A 25024-nucleotide genomic window follows, 5' to 3' on the forward strand; every position below is an offset into this window, starting at 1 on the left:
TTTGGAGGGTGGAGTCTATGGTATTGTACCTGTCTGAGGTCCCACCCCTCCTCAAACCTCACCCTCTCCAGGCTCCATTCCTCAAAGTTCCCATCTTGGAGCTGGCAACCCTAGTCAGGACTGGCTCCAATGAGTTCCCCACAAAGGCCTGGAAAGGGCTTCATTCCTTAGTCTTTTTACTGACAGAACCAAGCTTGGTTGCCTAGCAACAGCCACTGAGGGAAAAGTTAGTCCTGCAGGAGCCAAGCAGGAGAAGTGTCTTCGTCAGGAGAGTCAGCCGTTTGGCAGTTATTCTGACAGGGAACAGTGGCTGAAGTGGCAGTGGGCAGGGAAGAGGAGATGTCCCAGCCCCAGCCAATGGCATGCGATTACTCTTGAGTGGCAGTTGATGGGCCAATGGCTGATGGAGTGCACTGCACAGCCAACGGGAGAGCTGGAAATGGCTAATACGTAAGGGAATTATTATATTAAGATTGTGATTAGCCCTGAGTGTAGGAGAGGAAGGATATATATGTTTCAAACATGTGTACAAGAAGGGGACCTTCAAAGACTCCCTGAGGAGGAGTAAACACACACACACACACTGGCCCCTGTTTCGCACTTGGCTTCAGTCCTCCTTCCTCTCACTTATACCTGATTGGACTGTGGCTCCACTTTCTCTCCCTCCCACTGGCCTCTACCTCCACCAACTCTGGCTTCTACTTTCTTCTCCCTTCACCTAATGCTTCTCTTCTTCCTAGTTATGGTGGCTGACACCACCATTTTGGATTGGTAGGACTGCCTAATATGCTGCCCCCAAATACATGTAACTTGTTGTTTTCCATTATCTGTGCTGTTATCATCTGTACTGCTGAGCCCCCCCCCCTTTTAAAACAATTCATATTTTGTAAAATGCAACCTGGGTTGGACTTGTTTTGAGAATTTTTAATCCATGCAGAGGCCCATCCCAAGCTCTTAGATGTAAGGGTATAAAACCTCAATATGCAAGTTTGAACCTCTGACTTGGTGAAGGTTTGAGGGGAAAGTCCCTGATATCTGCTATTATATCACAAGGCTTTCCTCCTGAAAAGTGCCTGCTAAGCCAAACCCAAAGCATACAAAGCAAATGACCCTGTGTCAGAGAGAAGAAAGTATAAGCCATATTGGAAGAATACACAGAGAACATTCAGACATACATTGGCAGAAGGATGCAGGTGCTATACTGACCAACTAGATTGGCAACACCTCCACTCAACACCTTTACTTATTTTGAAACTTCCTTGTATTAAAACAGCCTGAATCAGAGCAGGCTTTAGAGTTTTACTGTGACGTATAATAATAAATCTCTATTTTTCTCTTTTTTTCCTGTTCCATTTTTAGGCAATTTATCCATCATTTTGTTGACTTTCCAAAACCACTGGTAGCCCTGGTAAATGGTCCTGCCATTGGCCTTGCAGCTACTCTTCTTGGGCTGTGTGATATTGTGTATGCTATGGAAAGGGTAAGTCTTGGCTTTTAAATTAGTGGATAGGCTGTTGCAGGGCTTTTACTGAATGCGGAACACAGAATAGAGTCTTCAGCAGTGAGTAATGGCACTGTAGTGAGGTCTTGGGCAGTGATACTTTCTATAAGAGTAAAGATGTTTCAGGTGTAAACATTCAGGTTTTCATTTGTGAAATGTTGAAAGGAATGATGAGAATCAGACAACAATTGCCAGAGTGGAATTCCTTTTGGTAGTTGGATAATTAAATTAATATGTGAGAAATTGAAATTATATACTGATACAGCTTAGTTGTAAACTTTCATGTGAAACATCCTCTTGACAAAACTAAATTTAGAGGGTTTTCCCAGTTACGTCCATTTTATTTGTCTGTACAATGATCATTACCAGAGTTCCTTTTTCTACTGCACACAAATAATTGTAAGATTTTTTAAAATATACAGTGGTGAGAGCCAGTTTGGTGTAGTGGTTAGGAGCGCGGACTCTAAACTGGGGGAACTGGGTTTGATTCCCCACTCCTCCACATGCAGCTGCTGGCATGACCTTGGGTCAGTCAATATATTGGTATAGTGTTGTAATGATAGTTTAAGCATGAAGGAAGGGGATAGAAATTTACTTTTAAAAAATGAAAGCAGGGAATTCAGATAATCTGCTTAAACTATCATTACAACACTTTACCAATATATTGATATGTTAAAGAGGTTTTTTTTAAAATACAGCCACGACACTAATATATTGATATAAGTATGCATAAAAGATAAAAGGGGGGTTGCTGTGATGCCTCTGGTGATGACAGTACCCTCCCTTGAATATCCTCATTATTAATGGCACATGTGGAAGAAAATAAATGGATTCTACAACTGTGAAAATGCAGAGGGAGGGAAGGTTCGGAAGAACTGTTTCCAATCCAGTTCCAGTGCTTGTGGATTGACTGCCAAGAAGAATCAGGAATAAGGCAAGCATGTGATGGACAGTAAATGGTTAATGCTTTAACCCGGTCTGGGAACCTTAAGTGACAGGGGATTCAAATTGAATTCTTCAGTTGAGAGAGTCAGTTAGGAGTGGAAGTTGAGAACTGACAGTTAACAGTGAGAGAGTGAAGCAGACTGGGAGAGGATCAAGAAGGATCCTTAGTTAGGGAAGTGTGAAGCTTAGCCCATCCCTAACAGGTCTGGAAATAGCTCCTAGAAATTGCGGGGGGTGGGGGTGGGAGTGATCCCTAGACAGTGGATAAGGAAGGAAACTGGAACTTGTGTGAATGTTCCTGCCCTCACCAACTTCAGTGTCTATGACCAAGAAGCTTATGCTAGCTAATGTAAGAAAAACTGGCAAGAAATCTCTCTCAAGTTTTAAAGACCTGTCTGTATAATAGAAACAGCTACTTGTTTGTGACAAATTATCTAGTGTTTATTTTTATACGAAGTTAACTCATTCCTGTTACCTGTTCCCCCCATAAATCCTAAACCTGATTCCTACCTGATCATTTCCTCTCAACGTTAAATAAGACAGTTTGTTATTTTTGATTTAACATCACCTTCTCATGTGCCATTACTAAGCCAGGACAAAAAGAAGGATTTTAGTCTGTCCCCTCAGTTCCCTCGAATCGGTCAACATCTAATAATATATATTTAAATGGCTGGGTGGGACAGCCAGAGAAAAACAAGAAAGAAAAAGGGAAAAGGGACTGCTCAGTGAAAAACAAAATAAAGGAAAACCCTGTGAGGGAAGGCAAAATCGCCATATTTGGTGGCAGCATCATGATCTGAAAATAAAAACCAGAACTGTTTTGTCCCAGAATAAACACAAAATAAAATATCTTATAAGTTTGTGAGGAACTTCATATTGAGTTAAAGGGAGCAATTACCTCAGAATTCCTGTCTGAAACAGCACCACCACACAGACTCAGTTTTCTCAGAGCTGTTCTCTCAAGAGAAGTTCTCTCAGAGCTCTGTCAGCCCCACTTACCTCACAGGGTGTCTGTTGTGGGGAGAGGAAGGGAAGGAGATGGCAAGCCACTCTGAGACTCCAAATGAAGGGTGGGGTACTAAGATATTATGAAGGAAGAATGCACAAAAGAAATTAAATTAAAACATTCAATGGATGACTGGAGAAACTCTTAAAATTGCTAAAGATAGATAAGAAGCAAAAGTAAAAGGTGACAGAAATAGAATCAGAAGTAATAAATAAGTAAATAAGTTTATTAAGAACAGTCATAAGACCAGCAAAATGAACCGAAATATGGAATCAGAAGTCTAAATGCAGCGTTCCAGTGACTGGCATGCAGAGACAAAGGCCGAGTTCAGACTGGCAGTTTGGCTCGATATAGGCACGTCTCACAAACGGATTAAAGCGGTCGGTTCACACAGGCACAGCTGTCCAACATTCCCCAGCCGTACTCAACCCGTCTTGTAAGATAGGATCAGAACCACCACAGAACAGTGCCTCCCAGTCCCAGTCCTGAAAGGCAATCCAGAAGGGTACCATAATTGATGGTATCAAAAGCAGCCAAGAGGTCCAGGAGAATTAGCAGGGTTGCACTCCCCCTGACTACCTCCAGGAGCATGTCGTCACCAGGGTGACCAAGGCCATTTCAGTCCCATAACAAGGCCTAAAAAGAGATTGGAATGGATCCAAACAATCCACTTCATTCAGGAATTACTGAAGCTGGCCAGTCACCACCATTCAATCGCCTGACTCAAGTAGGGTTCCTTTGAGACTGGACGGTAGCTATTCAACTCTTCTGGGTCCAGAGTAGGTTTCTTTAGGAACAGATGTACCACTGCCTCCTTCAAGCAACCACCCCCTTCTTGGGAAGACATTTTGTTGTTGTTCAGTCGCACAGTCGAGTCCGACTCTTCACGACCCCATGGACCAGATCACGCCAGGCCTGTCTCCCAAATCCAACCTACCAGTTCCCTCCACCAGCAGATTTAAGCAGCCAGGAGGTGCAAGGGTCGTACAAGCAGGTGGTACATCTCAAACTTGCAGTAATCTTGTCCATATCCTCAGACTTCACAAGCTGAAAGGTATCCCACACAGCTGGACCCTGGGGTCATCTGGCCCTGCAGCTGCTAATGTAGCCTCAAAGTCTGAATGGATGTGAGAGATTTTATCTGCAAAGTGAGTAGCGAAATGATTGCAGCAGGCTGCAGAGCAGTCCACCTTTTCTTGTCAGCCACAACCCAGAAGAGTTTTGCAGGTCTGCACTGTGCAGATGCCATGACCATGGAGTGCCACCATCACTGCCACAGAGTAGGCCTGAAAGTGAGCTCTAGCCTGTGCTTGTTAGAATCCTAGCAAGTCTTTCTCTGCTGTTGCTCTAGTCATTGCCAGTTGCCAGCTTCTGAGCTGCTTGCTGAGTTCACAGTTGCGGGGGTTTTAAAAACATTTTTAGCCCAGGCAAGACCGATCTTGTCAGATCTCGAAAGCTAAGCAGGGTTGACTCTGGCAGGTACTTGGATGGGAAAATTCCTTGGAATACCAGAGGCAGGAGGAAGGGGCAGGCTTTATTCAGCCACCTCTCTGAATATACTCCAGGCCCCCAATGAGGGTCAGTCGCCAGAGGTCACCATGACTTCCAGGTGCACACACATGCACATATGAAAAATACACAAAAATACCACCACCACCCCATTTTTTAGTATTGCCGCTATCATACCATTCTGAATTGCTGCCGTTTCTACTAAGGAGATATTGCTGTGTTATATCTGATGAGGGAGTGATCTTGTGAGGTGTCTCCTGGTGGCATAAGGAGGCTTTGGATCTTCTTGACATCTGGAGACATGAGACAATTCAGCAGTGGAGTGGTGATATGCTGTCAGGGTATCAGCTCAAAAAGGGGAAAAGAAGCTCTGACCTGGATAGCCCAGGCAAGCCCAATTTCATCAGATCAGGGCTGACTCTGGCAAATACTTGGATGGGAGACCTCCAAAGAATACCAGGATTGGGAGGCAGAGGAAGGCTATCAAGCCACTTCTCTGAATATCCTCCATGCCCCAATAGGAGTCATTAAAGGTTGCCATGACTTCCAGGCATGGATACATGCACGCATTCACACACACACACACCCAAAAAGAGAGGGAAAAGGAAGTTGGAGAAAAGAGATTTGGTCTGGGACACATCTTTCATAACTGATATGGCAGCTGTCATTATACAATAAACCTAGTTTTGAATTTAAAATTGCAATGGCTTGCTTCACACAACAATTTTTTCGGTATATTAACAGTGCAATCCTAAACAGATTTACACTCTTCTATTGAAGATAGTCTGAGAGGGTAGCTGTGTTGACCGGCAGTGGAACAGTTAGATTTGAGTTCAGTAGGCACCTTAGCGACCAACTCTTGTTGGACTCAAAGTCAAAAAGTCAACATCTTTTATTACAGTCCATGACCAGAATAATAAAATTAACAATAAAAACAACCAAAATATGAGATATTAACAAATCTTGTCACTAGTACCTGGCAACAAGGTTGAACATTAACTTACAATATTAAAATAAAACGTCCTGTTCTAGTCAGATCAAAGGATATCATGGTACAGTGCTTAATCAGGCCAATGTATGTCTTCTAACATTAACCTCAAATGTAGAAGAAATGCTGCCCAATCCCTGATAAAATAAGTCTGGATTAAGGGGTTTTTTAATTACTTATTTATTTATTTGATTTATACCCCGCCCTCACAATCAGTATTTCCATCTTCATTGCCTGGCAACATCTGAATAGAGCGAAGTTTAATCACTTGAGAGCAAAATGTGGCTACTTGCTGAGTTGTCTCAGTACACACGTCAGACAGAAGCAAATTAATGCTAGCTGAGTCAGAAGTATCTGTAGATCATTGGAGTAATGGGGAAATATATATAGAATGAATACCATTGTAGAAGGGGCAATGAAGGAACACATGCGCTGTCGTCTCTATTGCTCCACTATTGCAGGGGCAGAGTCTTTCTGCCCAAGGGATCCTACAGTATCTGCCCTTGTCGATGGTAAAGTGGAAAATCTGGCAAGAGTGAAGGCTCTTCTTTGGTTATTATTTCCCAGAGTGTATAAATAAGTAGTTGGAATAGAGAGGTAGCATCTATTGGGTGCTACAAAATAGTTAGGAGATCTTGCAATGTCAGATTGGCGTTCAGTATCTTCAACTCTCTGCCTCAAAACCTGTCTGGCTATCTCCACCCATCTGCAGGAGAACTGAAGAGGAAAATCCAAGTTGAGCGATTTTCACTTGGATAGACTTGAGCCAGTTGGATTGAAGACATCTTGTAAGATAAGTGGGAGGAGGCCATGAGGGTTAGAGTTTATCTTAAGGCATAAAAAAGCGAAATCAGTGAATTTCTGGTGGTTATCTTTAGGAACCCTATCTACAGATGGATCGTAGAATTTGAGATACATCTGGGACTTGCAAGACTGATCTCAGAAACGTTGCTTGCACCTGTTCAAGAGGAGTGAAATATGAAATGGGAGGACCTAGAAATGTCCCATATAATAACTGAGAGAGTGTCTTTTCTTGAAAGAGCTTAAGGGCAGCTGGAGAAAAATAGCCTCCCTTAGTGCAGAGAAATTTAATGATATTAAGAGCTGATCTTTCTCCCTTGGCTGCCCACAACATAATCACTATGGAGTGCTCTAGAGCCAGTAGCCTGCACAACCATCCCTAAATATCTAAAAGAGTTTGACTTGTTCTAGCCACTGGCTCCTTATAGACCAGATTCTTTGTTTAGGATGCTTGCCAAAGGACATGACCATTGTTTTATGATGGTTGATCACAAGCTGTTGAGCATTGCAGTAGAGGCCAAGACTATGAAGAGCTCTTCTTAGCCCTGTAGGGGTCCTGGAAAGGATAACAGCATCGTCTGCATACAGTAGAATTGGAATGTGTCAATGAACCAGTTTTGGGGGGTGATGATCTGTTACATTGAAAAGGCTTACCGTGTCATTTATGTAAAAAAAAAAATGAAAAGCAGAGGTGCAAGCAGGGAACCCAGTCTGACTCCCTTTAAAGTATTAATTGGTTCTGTAAGATGACCCATTTTACTACATTTAACACTAAGGGAGGTGTGGATATGGAGAGAGCGAATTAGGTAAGAGAGCCTTTTATCTATGGAAGATGCCTCCAGTTTATCCCACAGTTTGACTCGAGAAATAGAGTCAAATGCAGCCTTCAAATCCACAGTGGCTGCATACAATGAAGATGTCCCTTTAGAGTGATACTTTTCAATAAGATGCTGGAGAACTAGGCAGTGATCCAAAGTAGACCTGCCCTCCCTAAAGCCTGCTTGCTCTATTGTGATTATATCCTCCTGATCCAGCCAGGATAGAAATTTAGCGAGAAGATGCCTAGCATAAAGTTTGCTAACAACACTTAATAGGCTGATGGACCTGTAGTTGGAAGAGTCATCTTTCCTGCCTTTCTTTAAAAAGGGGACTACCACTGCTGTGACCCAGCTTTTGGGAATACAACCAGACACATCAATATAAGTAAAAAGTGATGCAAGAAAGAGAGCCCACCAATCAGCATTTTCCTTCAATAGCTCCAGTGGAATACCATCCAGGCTGGGGGCTTTGCAATTTTTGAGAATATTTATACGAGATTTAACTTTTTGTTCAGAAATCAGAGGCCAGCTTGGAAGGGTATCTGGATCCAGTAAAGTAGGGATCTGATAGAAGTCATCATAAAGACTGGAAGTGAGCAGCCCATGTATCTGAAGGGATAGAAAAACACAAGTGTGACTAATTATTTGACAACTTGCCGGAAATCAATGAGTTTTTATCTTTGGCTGCTTGCAACAGAATCTTCCATTGGTCTCTAGAGTATTCTTTTTTAGCTCTAAGGACCTGTATTTTATATTGTTTCTTTTATATAGGGAGCAATAAGTAAGCATCCTTCCTCTTATCCACCTCAGATTGGATGTAACGATGATAGGCCAGGGAAAGGGCAGATTTTGCATTGACACATGCCTTATTAAACCAGGGTTTAGATGGCTTGAATGGTTTAAGCCTCTGTTTTCTAGGAGATCCAAAAAGGATAGAACCTGGCTTCTGAATAAAGTTGTCATAACTTAGTAGAGGACCTTGAGAATTAGTAAGGTTTAAGAAGGTAGCGCATAGTTGATGAACCTTGTCAGGCGTAAGCTGCTCTTTCAACTTAGTATTGAGATGAGTGGACCACTTAAGATGACCGCCGTGTTGTTCGAGAGACAAAACTTCAACTGGAGACAACACAACTTGGAGAAATATAGGGAAATGATCTCCTTTAAGTTCTAGGTATGGTAAAAGTCCAAAGTGCTTGACCTTGTCAATAAGAAGGGAACAGGCCAGCATGTAATCTAGTGCTGGATTTCGATCCAGACATAAAGGTGTATTCGCTGAGATAATTCCCTTGTGAAGAGCTGTTCAACACATATAGGTCTAGCCTGAATGAGGCTTTTGCTAAACAAAGGCCAGCAAAGTTTGAATATTGATCTTTAGACAGGCGATAGAAGGGGAAATTCCCAGAAACCCCCTCTGACTTTCTGATAAGAGTCTTAAATTTGGTCTCTAAATGTGGATCGTCAGGTCCTAGGTGGGGATTCAAATCACCCATCAGCAGGACCATAGCTTCTGGATGGTCGGATATTATAAGTGAGACATATTGTTCAAAGAACTCCCACATTTCTTCAATGTCTTTTTTTCTTGCTTTGTGGGTGGAAGATAGGCATTTATAATGATCAAACTGCTACTCTCCCAAGGCAGAAGAACCGCCATAACAAGCTGAGAAAGGGGTATTTTTTCTAGGCATTTAACACTGAGTGCCAATGAAATGAATAAGCCCAGAGCATCCTTTAATCTTCCTGGGCCTTTTGCTGGTGTACCAGCCACCTTAAAAACATGGTACCCATCAAGGGCTAGGTCCACAGCTGTCCAGGTCTCCTGTACCATGGTAATATCATAGTTCCAATGAGAGGGGGGAATTTGGCAAGATAAAAGAGACATCGGAACCATCTGGCAATATTCCAGGAAAGAACCTTCAGATGGGAAGAAGAAATCAAGGAACAGGAGCTTGAGCCTGATCAAACTGAAGCCTCCCTATCAGGAAATTGAGAAGACCTGATGAAATTTTCTGACTGAGAAAATCCCAAATCTAACTACTCAAATCTAACTACTCTTCTATTGAAGTCAGTGGGGTTCAGATGGGTGTAACTTTGCTTAGCACTTAGCACTGCAAAAGAGTAAAAACCAAGTCTCAGTTTATTCCAGCTAAACTCATGGAGATGTTCATGTCCTCCCTATTATGTATTATGAATGAATAAAACAGTATCACAAGGGAAGGGGGGAATTTTAAAAAAGCTATTTTAAAGACATTTACTAGAATTTGTGGATGGCCAGGAAGACCCATTTCATACTGCTTCATTGTTTTTCTCGAAAAGCAGTCAATAATTATAGGCCTTGAAGGGCCTATTCCTAAATGGTACAAGCATGAATACTGAGTGATTACATTTTGGGGTCAGACAGTAGCCTAGTGTTTCCCTTCAGATATGTGCATAGATTATTCTCCGTAAGAACTATGCAATTGTTTGTTATTTCCTTGGGACAAATGCAAAAGAATTTTTTTTTGCAAAACTCATGTGTGGGGTGGGAGAGCAGAGAACTGCATAAATTGTCAAGCTGATCTGGATTAATTTGTAATCACTGCACATTTCCATCCCCTCAGACTCGGATTTTATATTTCCTTTCGGGGAAATCAGAGATTGGAATCAGAAAATACACATTCCTCCCACCCCACCCCCCGAATTGTTGCAAATCAAGTTAACCTCAGTTCTTACAAAGCAGCTATCTGACTGGAAGAACCTAACCATAAGTGGGACCATTGGGCAGTTCACCCTGTAAAGATTGCATAGAAATTGAGGAACTAGCAGACCACTATGAGAGACAGGATGCTGGACTAGATGGACTACTGGTCTGATCCAGCAGGGGTCTTCTTATGTTCTTATGTGAGTACTACTATATCTCCCCATCTGTCTCCAGCCACCAGTGTTCTTCCTAAATAGTATATTTCATATTAAAATACAACATTTCATTAGGCAAAACCCTATACATTCTGAACAAAACCACCTGGAAACAGGCCTAATAAACTAGGAACTTAACCCCTCAACCCAAAACAGTAACAAAACATAGTGTAGATTGATCTCCCAGATCAACAATCTGCCCATCACCCACTGCTTAGACCGGGGGGGGGGGATCAAACTAATTTCTTATGGAGGGCCGGATTTGACATAAATTGGACTTTGTCAGACCAGGCCATGTGTGACATTAAATGTAATGCCAGGTAGCAGAGATATAAACTTTATAAAGGACACAAACACAGATATTTTTTTTTACTTAAAATAAAAACATGCCTGAAACATTAGCATTTTGCAATATTTTGTTTATTTAACAGTCTCTGATAACTGACACTTCTGCCTCTGAATTATTGCATCAACATGTCTGTGCTGTAGCAATCTGGGAGGGGGAGGAGCCTCAGTCCAGTGCAGGGAGCAGAAGCTTGCCTATCTATCTCTCCTGAGCGATTGAGAGAGTCTAGGAAAGCAAGCTATGGCACAACAGCAGCAAGAGAACTGGAGGAAGAAGCAGGAGATAGCCAGTCCCTTGCGGGCCTGATAAAAGCCCTCTGGGGGCCTGATCTGGCCCCTGGGCCACATGTTTGACACCCCTGGCTTAGACATTCCCTCTGTCAGGTTAAAGGGATATACTAGAGGGACCATGCCCACTGATATTGCCCTCCAGAGCCTCCTTGTTGATGGTACCAAGCAAAACGAGGTCAGCCAGGCCCAGAAAATCTGATGCCCAGCCAGTCAGGAGGACAGCAGATGGTGCTATTTCTGATGGTGGGGCAGGACTTAAGTCCTTCTCCTCAGCTGCTCTTTCCTCCTTAACGTGGCAGGCAAACCTTCAAGACAGAAGTCAACACTGAGGGGAATGTCAAAACTCTCTGACTATAGCAGAGAAGGAAAAGTGGCAGCCTGAGCTTTGGCAGGGCTTGCTATTTGCTTGAAAAGTTTAGAAATGAATGGTGCAATATGTAAAAAGATTACCATTCCCTTAGGTGGCTGTATGCAGGGGTGTGACAAATTAATGAAGAATTTCAACACCAGTCAGCTGTGATAATTACATGATGTCTCTGTGTTCAGAGGTAATATACCTCTGAGAAAATGCCTACCCTCTGAAACTCTGAGAACCAGATTGTGTAATAACTAGCATGGGAATGCTCTACTTATGGCCTTTCAGAGCAAAGAGCATGTTTGAGCAAAGAGCATGCTCGACTAGATGGACCATGCTCTGCAAGAGAATTTTTATATCCTTAAGGTGCACATTCCCATCCATTTTGGGATGTGTTTTAGAATTTATCCTCAACCCTTTACTTTTTATTATACACAGCCTAATAAAGTGCAGCGTCTTGCAGCTAGTGATGGGCTGCTGCCACACACGCTAAGTAATCCACTTTCAATCCACTTTCAGTGCACTTTCAAAGTGGATTTTGCCAGTTCACACAGTAAAACTCCACTTTGAAAGTGCACTGAAAGTGGATTGAAAGTGGATTACTTAGCGTGTGTGGCAGCAGCCCATGGTCTCCCAATCATGGACAAGGAGTTTAGTATAACTTGACTTGGATAACGTGGTTATGTGCAGTATTCCCCCTAAGCTGAGTTAGAGTCAATGCTCCCTCTAAAAGTTGTGAGCAAGCGATTTGGCTACTGCATAAATTGGTTTGCTCTGGACCCATCCGTCCTGAGCTAAGACAGAAATGGGTGAGCCAGAGGCTAAAAAACTGTGAGCTAGCTCACACTAACTCAGCTTAGAGGGAACACTGGTTAGCGTGGCTCAAGAGCAAACTAATTTATGCAGCAGCCAAATCGCTCGCTCACAACTTTAATGCCAGTAGCTCACAAAGCAGAATTTTTGCTCACAAGACTCCACAGCTTAGCGGGAGCATTGGTTATGTGATATGCTTGCAAGAAACTTAATAGATTGGCAATCAGGGAAAAGTCTTTTCTGCACGGCACAAGGAAGCTTCAGTAGTGATCTGAAACTGCCTAAAGGAAATTTGTTTTCAGCCAAGGAATGTTTGGCAGATGCACCACAGTCCCATGGTCCCCTACAGAAACAGCCTCACTGGAGATGACAGGAGTCAACAACACAAAGCACTTCAAATGAGTTGGCTGAAAATGTGCCAACCTGTGTCCTCTAGTAGCCCCGTGCAAAGGCCAGATGACCTGCTTGCTGTTTTCGGCTGGTATTAGTAACTGAAGGATAATAGGCTGGCAATAACATGCTGTGCTGATAGTGCTGGCATTCATTTTTATGACATGATATAATCACCGACAATTGAACAACATGGGAATTGCTCACAGATGCTGCAGGGAAACATGTTATTGGAACCACAGGCCTGGCATCTGTCATAATTGCTGTATCACAAATCAAACTTTTAGCTCTGTGTATCTAAAGCCACCTCCAGACATCATTGGCTGTTGTATTATTGTGCTATGACAATACTGGGAAGTGGATTTTTCTGTATGGAGGAGGAGGAGGAGGAGGAGGAGATTGGATTTATACCCCGCCCTTCACTACCAAAGGAATCTCAGAGCGGCTTACAAACTCCTTTCCCTTCCCCTCCCCACAACAGACACCCTGTGAGGTAGGTGGGGCTGAGAGAACTCTGACAGAAACTGCTCTTTTTTCAAGAACAGCTGTGCTGGAATTATGGCTTGCCCAAGGTCATCCAGCCAGGTGCGAGTGGAGGAGTGGGGAATCAAACCCGGTTTTCCCAGATTAGAGTCCGTGCACTTAACCACTACACCAAACTGGCTCTCAATCCAGTTGTGAATGACTGCCATTGTGAAACAATAAGGCAACATCAGATGGTAGGCGGATGCAGCCTAAGTATATCATTCCACATCATGGCCCAACCACACACCTTGGCTTCTTAGCTAAGCTTTGGGGAAGAAAAAAACCTGTTGTGCAGGGCATGGAATCCTTCCACAAATTAATTACTGACTAGTCTCAAATGTTCCATTATTGAGCAAGGTGATGGTGGCTGGACAACGCCAAGCTTTCTCGGATGAGGTAAATTATTTAGGTCCCTTCCAGTCTGGGTTTAGGCCTGCTTGTGGGACTGAAACAGCCGTGGTGAATCACTTGTGCTGGGAGCTGGACAGAGCAAGTGTGACTCTATTGTTTCTCCTGGACCTTTCAGCTGAGGTCATCTAGAGATTTGGGATGGGCTGTCACTAGGATGTAGATGGCACTCAGCTTTATCTCATGCTTCCAGCTGATCCCAGAGAGGCTATAGAAACTGTGAGCCAGTGCCAGGAGGCAGTTTTGGAAGAAGAAGAAGAAGAAGAAGGAGGAGGAGGAGGAGAGATTGGATTTATACCCCACCCTTCACTCGGAGTCTCATACTGGCTCACAATCTTTTTCCCTTCCTCTCCCCACAACAGACACCCTGTGGGGTGGGTGGGGCTGAGAGAACTCTGACAGACACTGCTCTTTTTCAAGGACAGCTGTGCCAGAGCTTGTGACTGACCCAAGGTCACATCAGCAGGTGCAAGTGGAGGAGCGGGGAATCAAACCTGGTTCTCCGCACATTTAGGAGGAGGAGGAGAGATTGGATTTATACCCCACCCTTCACTCGGAGTCTCATACTGGCTCACAATCTTTTTCCCTTCCTCTCCCCACAACAGACACCCTGTGAGGTGGGTGGGGCTGAGAGAACTCTGACAGAAACTGCTCTTTTTCAAGGACAGCTGTGCCAGAGCTTGTGACTGACCCAAGGTCACATCAGCAGGTGCAAGTGGAGGAGTGGGGAATCAAACCCAGTTCTCCCAGATTAGAATCCATGCTCCTAGTCACTACACCAAACCAGCTCTGGAGTAGATGCAAGTTAATAAACTGACGGCGGAAGACAGGAAGGCCCCTGGCGTGATCTGGTCCATGGGGTCGCGAAGAGTCGGGCTCAACTGTGCGACTAAACCACAACAAATAAACTGAAGTTTAATCCTGACAACATGGAAATGTTACTTGGGGGTGGAAGGTCTGACCCGGGATTTAAGGTGTCACCTGTTCTGGACAGCGTTGCATTCTTCTTGAAGGAACAGGTCTGTGGTCTGCAGGTGCTCTTGGACATAGGCCTATTGCTGGATAAGCAGGTGGCAGCTCTGGTCAAGAGTGCCTTTCACCAGCTTTGACTGGTTAGCCAGCTGCAGTATTTCCTGGGCAGAAACGTTCTGGCTACTGCAATGCAAGCACTAGTAACATCTAAACAGTGGCGTACCAAGGGCAGGGCAGGGGGTGAGGTCTGCCCTTGGTGCAGCTTGAGGAAGTCAGCCAGAGGGCCCTTAAAACCAGTGTCATGCTGCGTCCAGGCAAACATCTTTCGTTTTATTTTTAAAATGCAGTTCTGGCTGCAGCCACTAGGGATACAGGGAAATCTGAGCATAGCAAAAAGCACTCTAGGATTGACTAGACTTCCCTTTCTCCAAGATGGAAGCAAACTTGCTTAACAGCAACTGAGCCAGCACACTAATAGCTGCTATAGTAATTGCTAGCCTGCAGGTCATTTTCTCCTGTAGTCCAGCCTTTCTCTTGTTCTTTCTTTGCACCCAGCTCAGCCAGATCTTGCAAAGCAGTAGTTAGGGTGTTACAGCAAGTAGGGCTGCCAAGCCGCGGCGGGGGATCCGCATGTCTTCACAGGATCCCTGCCGCGGGGAACAGCGATACGCGTTGCACCGCCGTCGCCAAGATGTGACGCTACGCGTCGCTCTGGCAACGGGGCTGTTTGGAGTCCCATTGGCAGAGCGACGCATAGCGTCACATCCTGGCGAAGGCGGTGCAATGCGTATCGCTGTCCCCCGCGGCAGGGATCCTGTGAAGACGTGCGGATCCCCCGTCGCAGCTTGGCAGCCCTAACAGCAAGATAAAACAAACTTTCATTCTCCTAATTTCTCTCCCTCTTTTCCAAACTTTTCTCATTTCTTTCTTTCTTCATTCACCTAATTTTCCCATGACCCCCCCCCCTTTTCACTTCTTGCTCTGAAGACTTTCTCATCCCTATCCTGCTTGGTAACATAATGTATTTAAAGAGTACTACAGTAGCAAACCTTTATTAATATTATGAACAGAAAGCACTAGGTTTGCTGGGCACTGTACACTGCACTAGTTCTGCTGGGCTTCCACCCCCACCCCACTTGGACTGTGATTCTATGCTTGACATTAGTCCTGTTGAGCTGACGTTGCCACAATGGCACTGGGTTCTGCTGGGCACCCTGTGATTGCACTGGTACGGCTAGATACTCTGTACATTGCACTGGTTCTGCTGGGCTTGTAAAAATGCCCCCCCTTCAGTTTCTACTGCAGAGATTCTCTGGTTTGACTTTAGTCCTTTGGAAACAATGGAGGATGGGGGCATCTTCTTTGTGGGGTAGTGTGTTAAAGTGTGGTGAAGCTTATGATCACTATTTTGTGATGCTTTGGCTAGTGTTAGTTAGTAAAAGTTAGTACAAAGGTAGTCTTCTAGCTTAAAAAAAAATCCTTGTAGATGTTTGAGATGGTCAGCTCTTTGGCTTCAAAATGAAGAAGTCCTTCCAAGGGCCTGCTCAGAACACAAGTGGTGTGATGGATTATTTTTTTTTTTTGCCATGAAGTCACAGCTGACTTATGGTGATCCTGTAGGGTTTTCAAGGCAGGAGATGTTCAGAGGTGGTTTACCATTGCCTGCCTGCATGTCAGCTCTGCTTAGCTTCTGAGATCTGATGAGATCAGGCTGTCTTGGGGCTATCCAGGTCAGGGCTAGGCTGAGAACAATGTGACTGGGCCAAGGTCACCCAGCAAGCTTCCATGCCATGAGTGGGGATTTGAACCTGGATTTCCCAGATCCAAGTCTGACACTTTAACCACTACACCACACTGGCTCTCATGATGGAATAGTGTGCTGGAATTGGAATTTTTTACTGATGTGATTATATATACAAAGCTAAACACAAGAAAATTCTTACTGTCTGTTTCTTTTCTGGCCATTATTATTATTCATTTTATTTCATGATTATTACTGAAAATAATTTTGTCATGTTGAAGAGGGGCCCAGACCTGGATAGCCCCAGTTTAGGATAGCCTTGTGAATGATATGCTTTCTTGGGAAGAGATTAGAAGCACATGAAGCTGCCTTGTGTCACATTCCTAGTCTATCTACCACAGTCTCATCAACTCTGCCTGGTGGCAGCTCTCCGGGGACTTGGGGCCAAACTACACATTATTCTTTTTAAAGAGACTCGGGTTCCCTGCAGCTACACAGCAGCTGTGGGGAACAGCTGCTAAAAAGAGAGGAGAGCTCAAACAGGCTCAGAATGGCACCACAGGGGGAAGAAGAGCTCCTGCCCCCCCAGTCATTTTCTCATGCAAAACCTGCATTTGGGGGGGAGTTATTTCCTGTGTTTTGCTGCTCCAATGGAGAAATCAGCCCCAACTCTTTAAAAACAGTAGCATGTAAGTGTGGCTCTCAGGCAGAGGTTTCACTTAGCCCTGCTACTCAAGCTCTTGCCTGACTAGAGCTTTTCCACACCAGATCCAGATTGGCTTTTCCCCAGATCAACATGGGGGAAAGCTCCCTGATCTGGATAACCCAGGCAAGCCTGATCTTGTCAGATCTCGGAAGCAAGTATTTGGATGGGAGACCTCCTTGGAATAGCAGAGGCGGGGGCAGGCTTTATTCAGCCACCTCTCTGAATATCTTCCAGGCCCCCAGGAGGGGTCAGAGGTCGACTTGCAGGTGCACACACAGTCAGTCACCAGAGGTCACCATGATTTCCAGGTGCCCACACTCATGCACATATAACCACCACCACCCCCAAAAAAAAACACCATGGGGGAAACTTTCAGAAAAACTGGGAGAACAAGACCAGCAAATGATAACAGGAAGGGAAAAACCTGTACAATTAAGAGGCTGGGCTGCAGCAAAAACCTGATGCAGAAAAGCCTCTGTAGATGTCAAGGACTGAGCTCAGGATCTTTCTGTATTCTTCCATTGAGCTATACCCCCACCCCATATATAATTTGGGCCAATGTAGATAAGGTGGCTCAGAGGTTAAGATACTGAGCTGCAAACCAGAAGATCCGTCGTTTGGCAGTTTGAGACCCTAGTGCCATGTGATGGAGTGAGCTCCCATCTCTGGCCCCTGCTCCTACCAACCTAGCAGTCTGAAAGCAAGAAATTGCAAGTAGATAAAGAGGTACCGCTTTGGTGGGAAACATCTTTGGACAGCGCTGGCTCTTCAGCTTGGAAATGGAGATGAGCACCGCCCCCTAGAGTCAGATTTGACTAGCTTTCGAGCAAGGGAAACCTTTACCTTTACCTAGATGAGGTAGGGGGGGGTTGGAGGAGGAGATAAATAGAAGTGACTGGAAATACTACTGTGTGGCATTCTATCACTATCTCTTGATACCCGCTGACTGTCCTTTGGCATCATTCCGGGGGAAACAGCAGAAGGAAAGGGGAGACTTTGCAAATGTTTGCTGGATCACAGCCCAATCCTATGCTTATTTATTAGAAATAAATCTATGAATTCAATAATACTTACTTGCAAGTAGCAAGTGTACACAGGATTGCAGACTGTTGTTTTTTTTTTAAAAGACCAATGATAATATCTCTGTTTTCGATCCCATATGTATGTAAATTTCATTGCAGGCAACAATTCATGCTCCTTTTGTTCAGCTGGGACTGAGTCCAGAAGGTTGCTCATCTTACACCTTCCCTAAGATAATGGGACCAGCACAGGTAAGCAGATAAAAACAAAGGTTACAAAAGCTTAGGGCTCTGCCCAAATGATGTGCCTTTGTTGTCACAGGAAGAGAGACAGCCAGTGCAGCATGGTGGTTAAAGTGTTGGACTAGGACCTGGGAGACCCACGTTTGAATCCCCACTCATGCCATGGAAGCTCACTGGGTGACCTGGGGCCAGTCACACACTCTCAGCCCCTACCTCACAGGGTTGTTGTGAGAATCAAATAGAGCAGAAGAGAACAATATCCCCACTGGCTTAAAAGAGGGGTAAATATATCTAAATAACTAAATCATACCATCTTGACTGGGCTGTATTATTATTAGAGCCAGTTTGGTGTGGTGGTTAAGTGCACAGATTCTAATCTAGGAGAACCAGGTTTGATTCCCCACTCCTCCACCTTTACCTCATGGATGACCTTGGGCATGCCATAGTTCTGTCAGAGATGCTCACCTACCTCACAGGTTGTCTGTTTTGGGAAGGGGGAGGGAAAGGGGTTTGTAAGCCACTCTGAGACTCTGAGTGAAGGGCGGGGTATAAATGCAATCTCTTCTTCTTCTTATATATGCCCCACTCAAAAAAATTGAAATGCAAGCCATACCTATATTGTATGTGCCTTTTATAATGCAGTCCCTTTACAAAATGTAAATGTAAATCTGGCATGAATTTGGTCTGCACGTGAGCCTGGTTCATACATGCATGTGCCTCACTTGATTTTTGCTACTCTGGAATACTGAACATTTAAGGACTTGTATCTGGATGTATGAACTGATTCACCTGAAAAGCATAACATTAGAAAATTATACAGCTCTACCTGTAGTGTTGTAATTGTGATGTGATTCACACCAACAAGCCATCACTTGATAGCCAGTCACGGCATGACGAAAAAGCATGCATCAATGAGCCACTGAAAGAGTTTTTAGCAGGGAAAAATAGAGTGGTTGGACGTGAGCTGAGTATGATGTAAACTGAATTTGATCAGAAATAGCATGGGGCTTGCTAAACAGGAACGGATTACAGGATGTCGTATGGATTGGGTGATTTTCTTGTGCTCTTCTAACCTCAAGGTATGATCTCATACAGACCACAGACTAAAGTGATTCAGTCATCCTTAGTGTATCTTCAAATATCTGTGGAAGCATTGGTAGAGGAACACCATTAACATTTCAATCCTATTGTGGTGAAAAATCCCACGGGCCTGTGCTTACCTGTGTTGGTTCTCCTGGAAGAGAGAGCACTGGAATGACCATCTTTGTGGTACTTGCTTTATTTTCAAATATACAAGTAGAGCACTGGTAGAAGCAAAGAGACACTCCTACAGGGCAGCAGATCCACAGCCCTTTCCAGATCGCCACGGAGAAAGAGAGGCCCCACAGCTCCAAGAGCCTTCAGCCAGCTCCAGCAGTGGCTGTCCACCCATCAATCTTCTCTCTCTCTCTCTGAAATCAACCCCCCTTACATTTTCCTTTCACACAGACCCATCAGCTTCCCTTTTCCCTGCTCCAGCTAGGCCAAAAGCCCAACTCTTCTAACTCAGATGGGGGTTTGGTCAGAGCTGTCTATAGAAATAATTAAGGACCATCAAGAAGATCTCCACAGCCACTGAGACACAATACATTTCTGTAGGATGAACTGAGCCACAGTGATCAGATTCCAAGATAAAATGCTACACGCAGATACTTGAGAGTCATTCCCATTGAAATCAGATTGCACATGTATCAGCTCCTCTTGAGAGCCAATTTGATGCAGTGGTTAGGAGCGTGGACTCTAATCTGGGAGAAGCGGGTTTGATTCCCCATTCCTCCACATGCAGCTGCTGGCATGATCTTGGGCCAGTCACAGTTCTCTCAGAGTTTTTCTGGAGAGAGCAGTTCTCTCAGAGCTCTTTCAGCCCCACCTACCTCACAGGGTGTCTGTTCTGGGGAGAGGAAGGGGAAGAAGATTGTAAACCGCTGTGAGACTCCTTTCGGTAGTGAAGGACGGGGTATAAATCCAATCTCCTTCTCCTTCTCCACCTCCTCCTCCTCCTCCTTGTCTGAGCTGGATCTGTACTGACTGTATTCCACCCACCCCCATGAAAAGACTCACCTGGAGGCTTGCATCCTTAGCCTGAAGTCACTTCTTGCTCAGCTGAGCCCCAATACAGAAGTGAACTTGGCCAGAAGAAAAGCACCTGGTAAGAGGAATTATGAGAAGGGGAGTGGTGGCAGTGCCCCTCACCTGTACATCCCTTTTGCTCTTTAAACTAGATCCCCCACGACTGTCTTGTGTGTATTTAGGGTTGCTCTGTGTTGCAAAACATAGGTCAGCCATCATCCCATGTAGCTTTGGCCAGAGTTTCTTCCTATCACAATGGAAACTGTGAAGTCTTACGCTTTAGTTTCCCTCTCCTTCTACAGCCAGAACTCTAAATTCAAGTCATCTCACTTTCCTGTAATTTAAACATTTGTCTGTAAATTGTACAAAGAACTGCTCTATTTTTGTGCAGCAGATTTTTGGTGTTTTTTTTTTTTTTAAAAAACGTCTTGTACATTTTGCAGTAGCAGGATGGACTAGGGAATTCTATGTTAAAGACATCTAATTATATGTGTGAAAAGTAATTGAAAGACTTGTCTCAGCCTGGCAATGCAAAATATTTGAACTCTGTCCCTAACAGTATGTTTCCCCTTTCATCATCTTGATTATTCTTTTTTAAGCCTGCCAGATTGGATTTTCTGAGGTTCATATAACAATCCCCACAGCTTGTGGCTTGGAAAGATCAGATTCATGATTCTGATACTCATGAGCTCCCTTATATCTGCATGTTCTGACAAGAGGAAGAAAATTGATACATGGCCCAAACTTATTGCATAGGAGGTTTTTCTTTATCCATGCGGTAAGCAACAGGGATTGTTGGAAGCGGGAGAATGTCTGCTAGATCATCGTAGATCAGCCTCTAGCTTTTCTGACTCCAACTGTGGCTAGTCAAATACCCCACAATGCTCACAAATAGCCTGTAAGCTATAGTGGTCAGGATAGATTGAATCCAACCAGCTTTCCTGATGGCCAACAGGGAAGGAGGGGTTCTCTTTGATCACCAAAAGAAAAAGAAAAAAAATCTACTCTACAGATCACAGGACTTGCAAGTACAAAAGCCAGGGGCTGTAGTAGGGACTGGAGATGGGTGAGATTCCTTGAAAAAGCTGCCTGGATCCAACCATAAGAATGAGGAGATCCAGATTCATTTGATCACTAGGTGACCCGGGGCCAATCATATGTTCTCACTCAGTCTAGGGTTTCCAGGTCCCTCCTGGCAACTGGCAGGGGATGGGGGGACTCACCAGGAGCTGGAGAGAAGCCCAGGCGACGTCACCAACAGTGTGGTGACATCACTTCTGGAGTGTACTGGAAGTGACGTCATCATGCTGGGGCATCCCGGTGGCGCTCTGGCATATGGGCAAGAATTCTATGATAGAGCTTCTACCATAGAGCTTTTGCCCAAATACCAGAGTATCACCAGATGTCGCAAATATGATGATGTCACTTCTGGTACATGCTGAAAGTGACATCGCCAAGGCTTTTTTTTTCCTGGCGGAATGTGCCGGAACAGAGTTCTGGAACCTCTTCGACAAAATTCTTTTAACAATGTTTAAAAGTCCATGAGTGTTTGGTACACAGATTGAAAACTTCATTGCCCTCTTGAGCGTTCCAGCACCTCTTTTTTCACACACAAAAGAGAGAGAGAGAGAGAGAGAGAGAGAGAGCCCTGGACGTTACCATGTTGCCAGTGATGTAGCCTGGGCCTCCCTCCTGGTTCTGGTAAGCCCCCCACCGGCCAGCTGATTGGCAGCAAGGAGCAGGGCCCAGAGGTAGGGGATTCCCTGCCTCCAGTTGGGGGGCTGGCAACCCTATCCCTGTCTAAACTACTTCATAGAGTTGTTATGACGATGAGACAGAAAAAAGCTATGTACTTGATTTCTGTGGAGGAAGGGCATGATGGAAATGTAACAGATGGAACTGGGGCACAGTGGAGCTCTCCAGTGTCCAGCACCTGCCAGCAGTGTTCCCTCTAAGCTGAATAGGTGTGAGCTAGCTCACAGGTTTTTTACCCTCTGGCTCACACCTTAGCTCAGGAAGGATGGCTCCAGAGCAAACTCATTTATGCAGTAGCCAAATCGCTCGGTCACAACTTTAATGCCAGTAGCTCACAGAGCAGAATTTTTACTCACAAGACTCCACAGCTTACAGGGAGCATTGCCTGCCAGTCATCAGAGGCATATGGCCTCTCACTCTGGAGATCCGTGTATTAGTTTTACCATGGCTGCTGCAAAGCCACCCACTTGTCTCAACCATTGAAAAAGCCATCAAAGTTTAATGTCAAGCATCACATGGTGGCTGTGAATTTTATACGTTAATTATGTCTTGTGTGAAGAAGCACTTCCTTTTTATTTATCCTGAAATTAATGCCAGTCAATTTCATTGCAGGGCTTCGAGAACGGAGAAGGAGTCACTTCTCTCTAGCCCCCATTCATGAACCTCTATCACATACCCTCATGGCATATTTTCCCCCCATAAACGAAAGGTGCTAAAGCACTCATTCAGAGATGATACTCCACCCTTCTCTCGGTCGCTTGAGTTTCTCTTTTGTACGTCATCTCCTTTTCTACACTTTTTTTTAAATTGGGGGAATCAGAACCATGCATAGTATTTAAATGTGGAAAAAACACTCCATGTGCAATCATGGCATTTTAGCCCTGTGCAGGCGACCTGTCCATGAGCTGACTCACCGCACAGAAAGGGAGAGCAGATGCAAGCATACTGGCCCTACCCCCTGCCACAGCACAATCACCGAGTCATCTGTGTGGTGCAAATGCATGAGGACATGCTGGCGTGTACCCTCCTCCCTGTGATCAGTGACACTGCATCCCAACATCATTGATCATGGGAAGGGGGCATGCGCTTGAGCGCTTCCTACAAATATGTTGTCAAAGGAACCTTGACACAGAGACTGTTTCACACAAGAGCTGCGCTGCAGTCACGCCTCCCTTTGCCCCACTTCTATTGGTCAATTTCCCACTTGAAGACGCGTGGCTGCATTTTGACCCGCGGCTTTGCCCCATTTTCCCCGTGGTTTCGTGATCCTGGGGTTTTTGTGTGTTTTTTTCATCCCCCTGGGGGAGGTTTTTATTGATTTTTTTTTCAGACTACAAAACTACAACAGAAAATATGGGAAGGGAACTACATCTAGGGAAAAAAGAAAAAAGACCCACAACTAACTAAAAACCCAAGAGTAGAAGATCAATACATCAGCGTAACACCATGCTATTTTAAAAAAACTACTAATAATACAATGAACTTAGTCAGTTATGCTGGATTAATTATCGTTTAACCATTCCTTTAACTGTTTAAAGAAATTCCCAGAGCATCCCCAAATTATTTCAACATTTTTTCAGGCACAAATCAGAGTCCTTCAGCCCTTATTTATTCTTATTATAGTTCTTTCTCTTCTGTCTTATATCAAATGGAATGTCTTTTAAAATTCTGATATTATTGCCCGCAATTTTCAAGGGTGTTCCCGAAGTTGCTTTCAAAATAGCATCTCTCAAATGTCTCTTCGAGAATCTGACCACTATTTCCCCAGGCCGATTATTTTTCTTGATTTACGATGAATAGGACCTGTAGACCACATCCATCTCGCTGCAAAGGTATTCCGCTGTTAAATCTGTCACTGGGGCTATTGCTTCACTCAACCGTTGCTTCAGATTCTCTCCTTCAATTTCTGGGACCCCTTGAAACCATAGGACCAAATTTGCTTTATCCATTTGTAGCTGTAAAAGCTTTGACTCTTCCGTAGCTTGCTTCATTTCCAGGTTTTGCACCTTTTTCTTAACTTTTTTAGTAGTGACGTCCATTTCCTTCACCTTCTCTCCCATTTGCTCTGTTGCTTTTAAGGATTGAGTCAGTTGCATCTGCTGCACTGCCAAACTCTGCCCAATTGTTGCCAGTTGTTGTTTAATGCCAGTGATCTCGTCCAGAAGGGGGCGCACGAAGTCAGCCAAGAGTTTTGAGAGCTCAGTGACCTCATCCATTTGAGGACTGCCCCCTAGTTTCAATTTTGGAAGTGCCCCCTGCACCCAAAATGAGGTTTGGACCCCCACACCTCATATACCCCCGTCTTCAGCAGACCCTCCCCTTTGAGGGGACACATTCTGTGTCCTGGTCCAAAGCGCGGTTGGGGGGCAGACTGGCTCCAGTGTCTGCCTGTGTGATTGTCCTAGGGGCACTGCACTTTGGAGCAGCTGGCACCAGAACCACGCTTTGGACCAGGACACAGAATGCGTCCCCTCGAAGCGGAGGGTCCGCTGAAGACGGGGGTGTATGAGGTGTGGGGGTCCTAACCTCATTTTGGGTGCAGGGGGCACTTCCTTTTTCAAATGTCCTTTGAAATACAGGCCTCGGGGAAGCCCTGCGAACTGAAGCTGGTGGCGTCAGAACCGGTGTTTGGACCGGCCGTCACTGCATGTCATCTTGCAGGGCCCAGTCCCCAGAGCGTGGGGATGTGTCATTTGGGGTGGTCCAAAGATTATTTTGGGGTGCAGCCTGGCTCCAGTGTCTGCTTGTGTGATTGTCCTAGGGGCAGTGCACTTTGGAGCAGCTGGCACGAGAACCGTGCTTTGGACCAGCACACAGAATGTGTCCCCTCGTAGGGGAGAGTCCTGTGAATGTGGAGGTATATGATATGTGGTGATCCAGACCTTATTTTGG

The 25024-nt window shown here is 44.7% G+C and overlaps 1 protein-coding gene across 1 annotated transcript in view; it reads left to right on the top strand.

Moving 5' to 3' along the window:
* The window catches only part of LOC107118855 (enoyl-CoA delta isomerase 2, mitochondrial-like), a 50893-nt gene that overhangs the window by 20316 nt on the left and 5553 nt on the right, over positions 1-25024 (top strand). Inside the window, exons 4-5 of the mRNA XM_015421273.1 lie at positions 1360-1480; positions 18188-18277. Of these exons, the coding sequence (XP_015276759.1) occupies positions 1360-1480; positions 18188-18277 (211 nt within the window). The remainder of the gene's footprint in view (positions 1-1359; positions 1481-18187; positions 18278-25024) is intronic.

This window comes from Gekko japonicus, unplaced genomic scaffold (assembly GCF_001447785.1).
Source record: "Gekko japonicus isolate JY-2015 unplaced genomic scaffold, Gekko_japonicus_V1.1 scaffold366, whole genome shotgun sequence".
NCBI classification, from domain to species: domain Eukaryota; kingdom Metazoa; phylum Chordata; class Lepidosauria; order Squamata; family Gekkonidae; genus Gekko; species Gekko japonicus.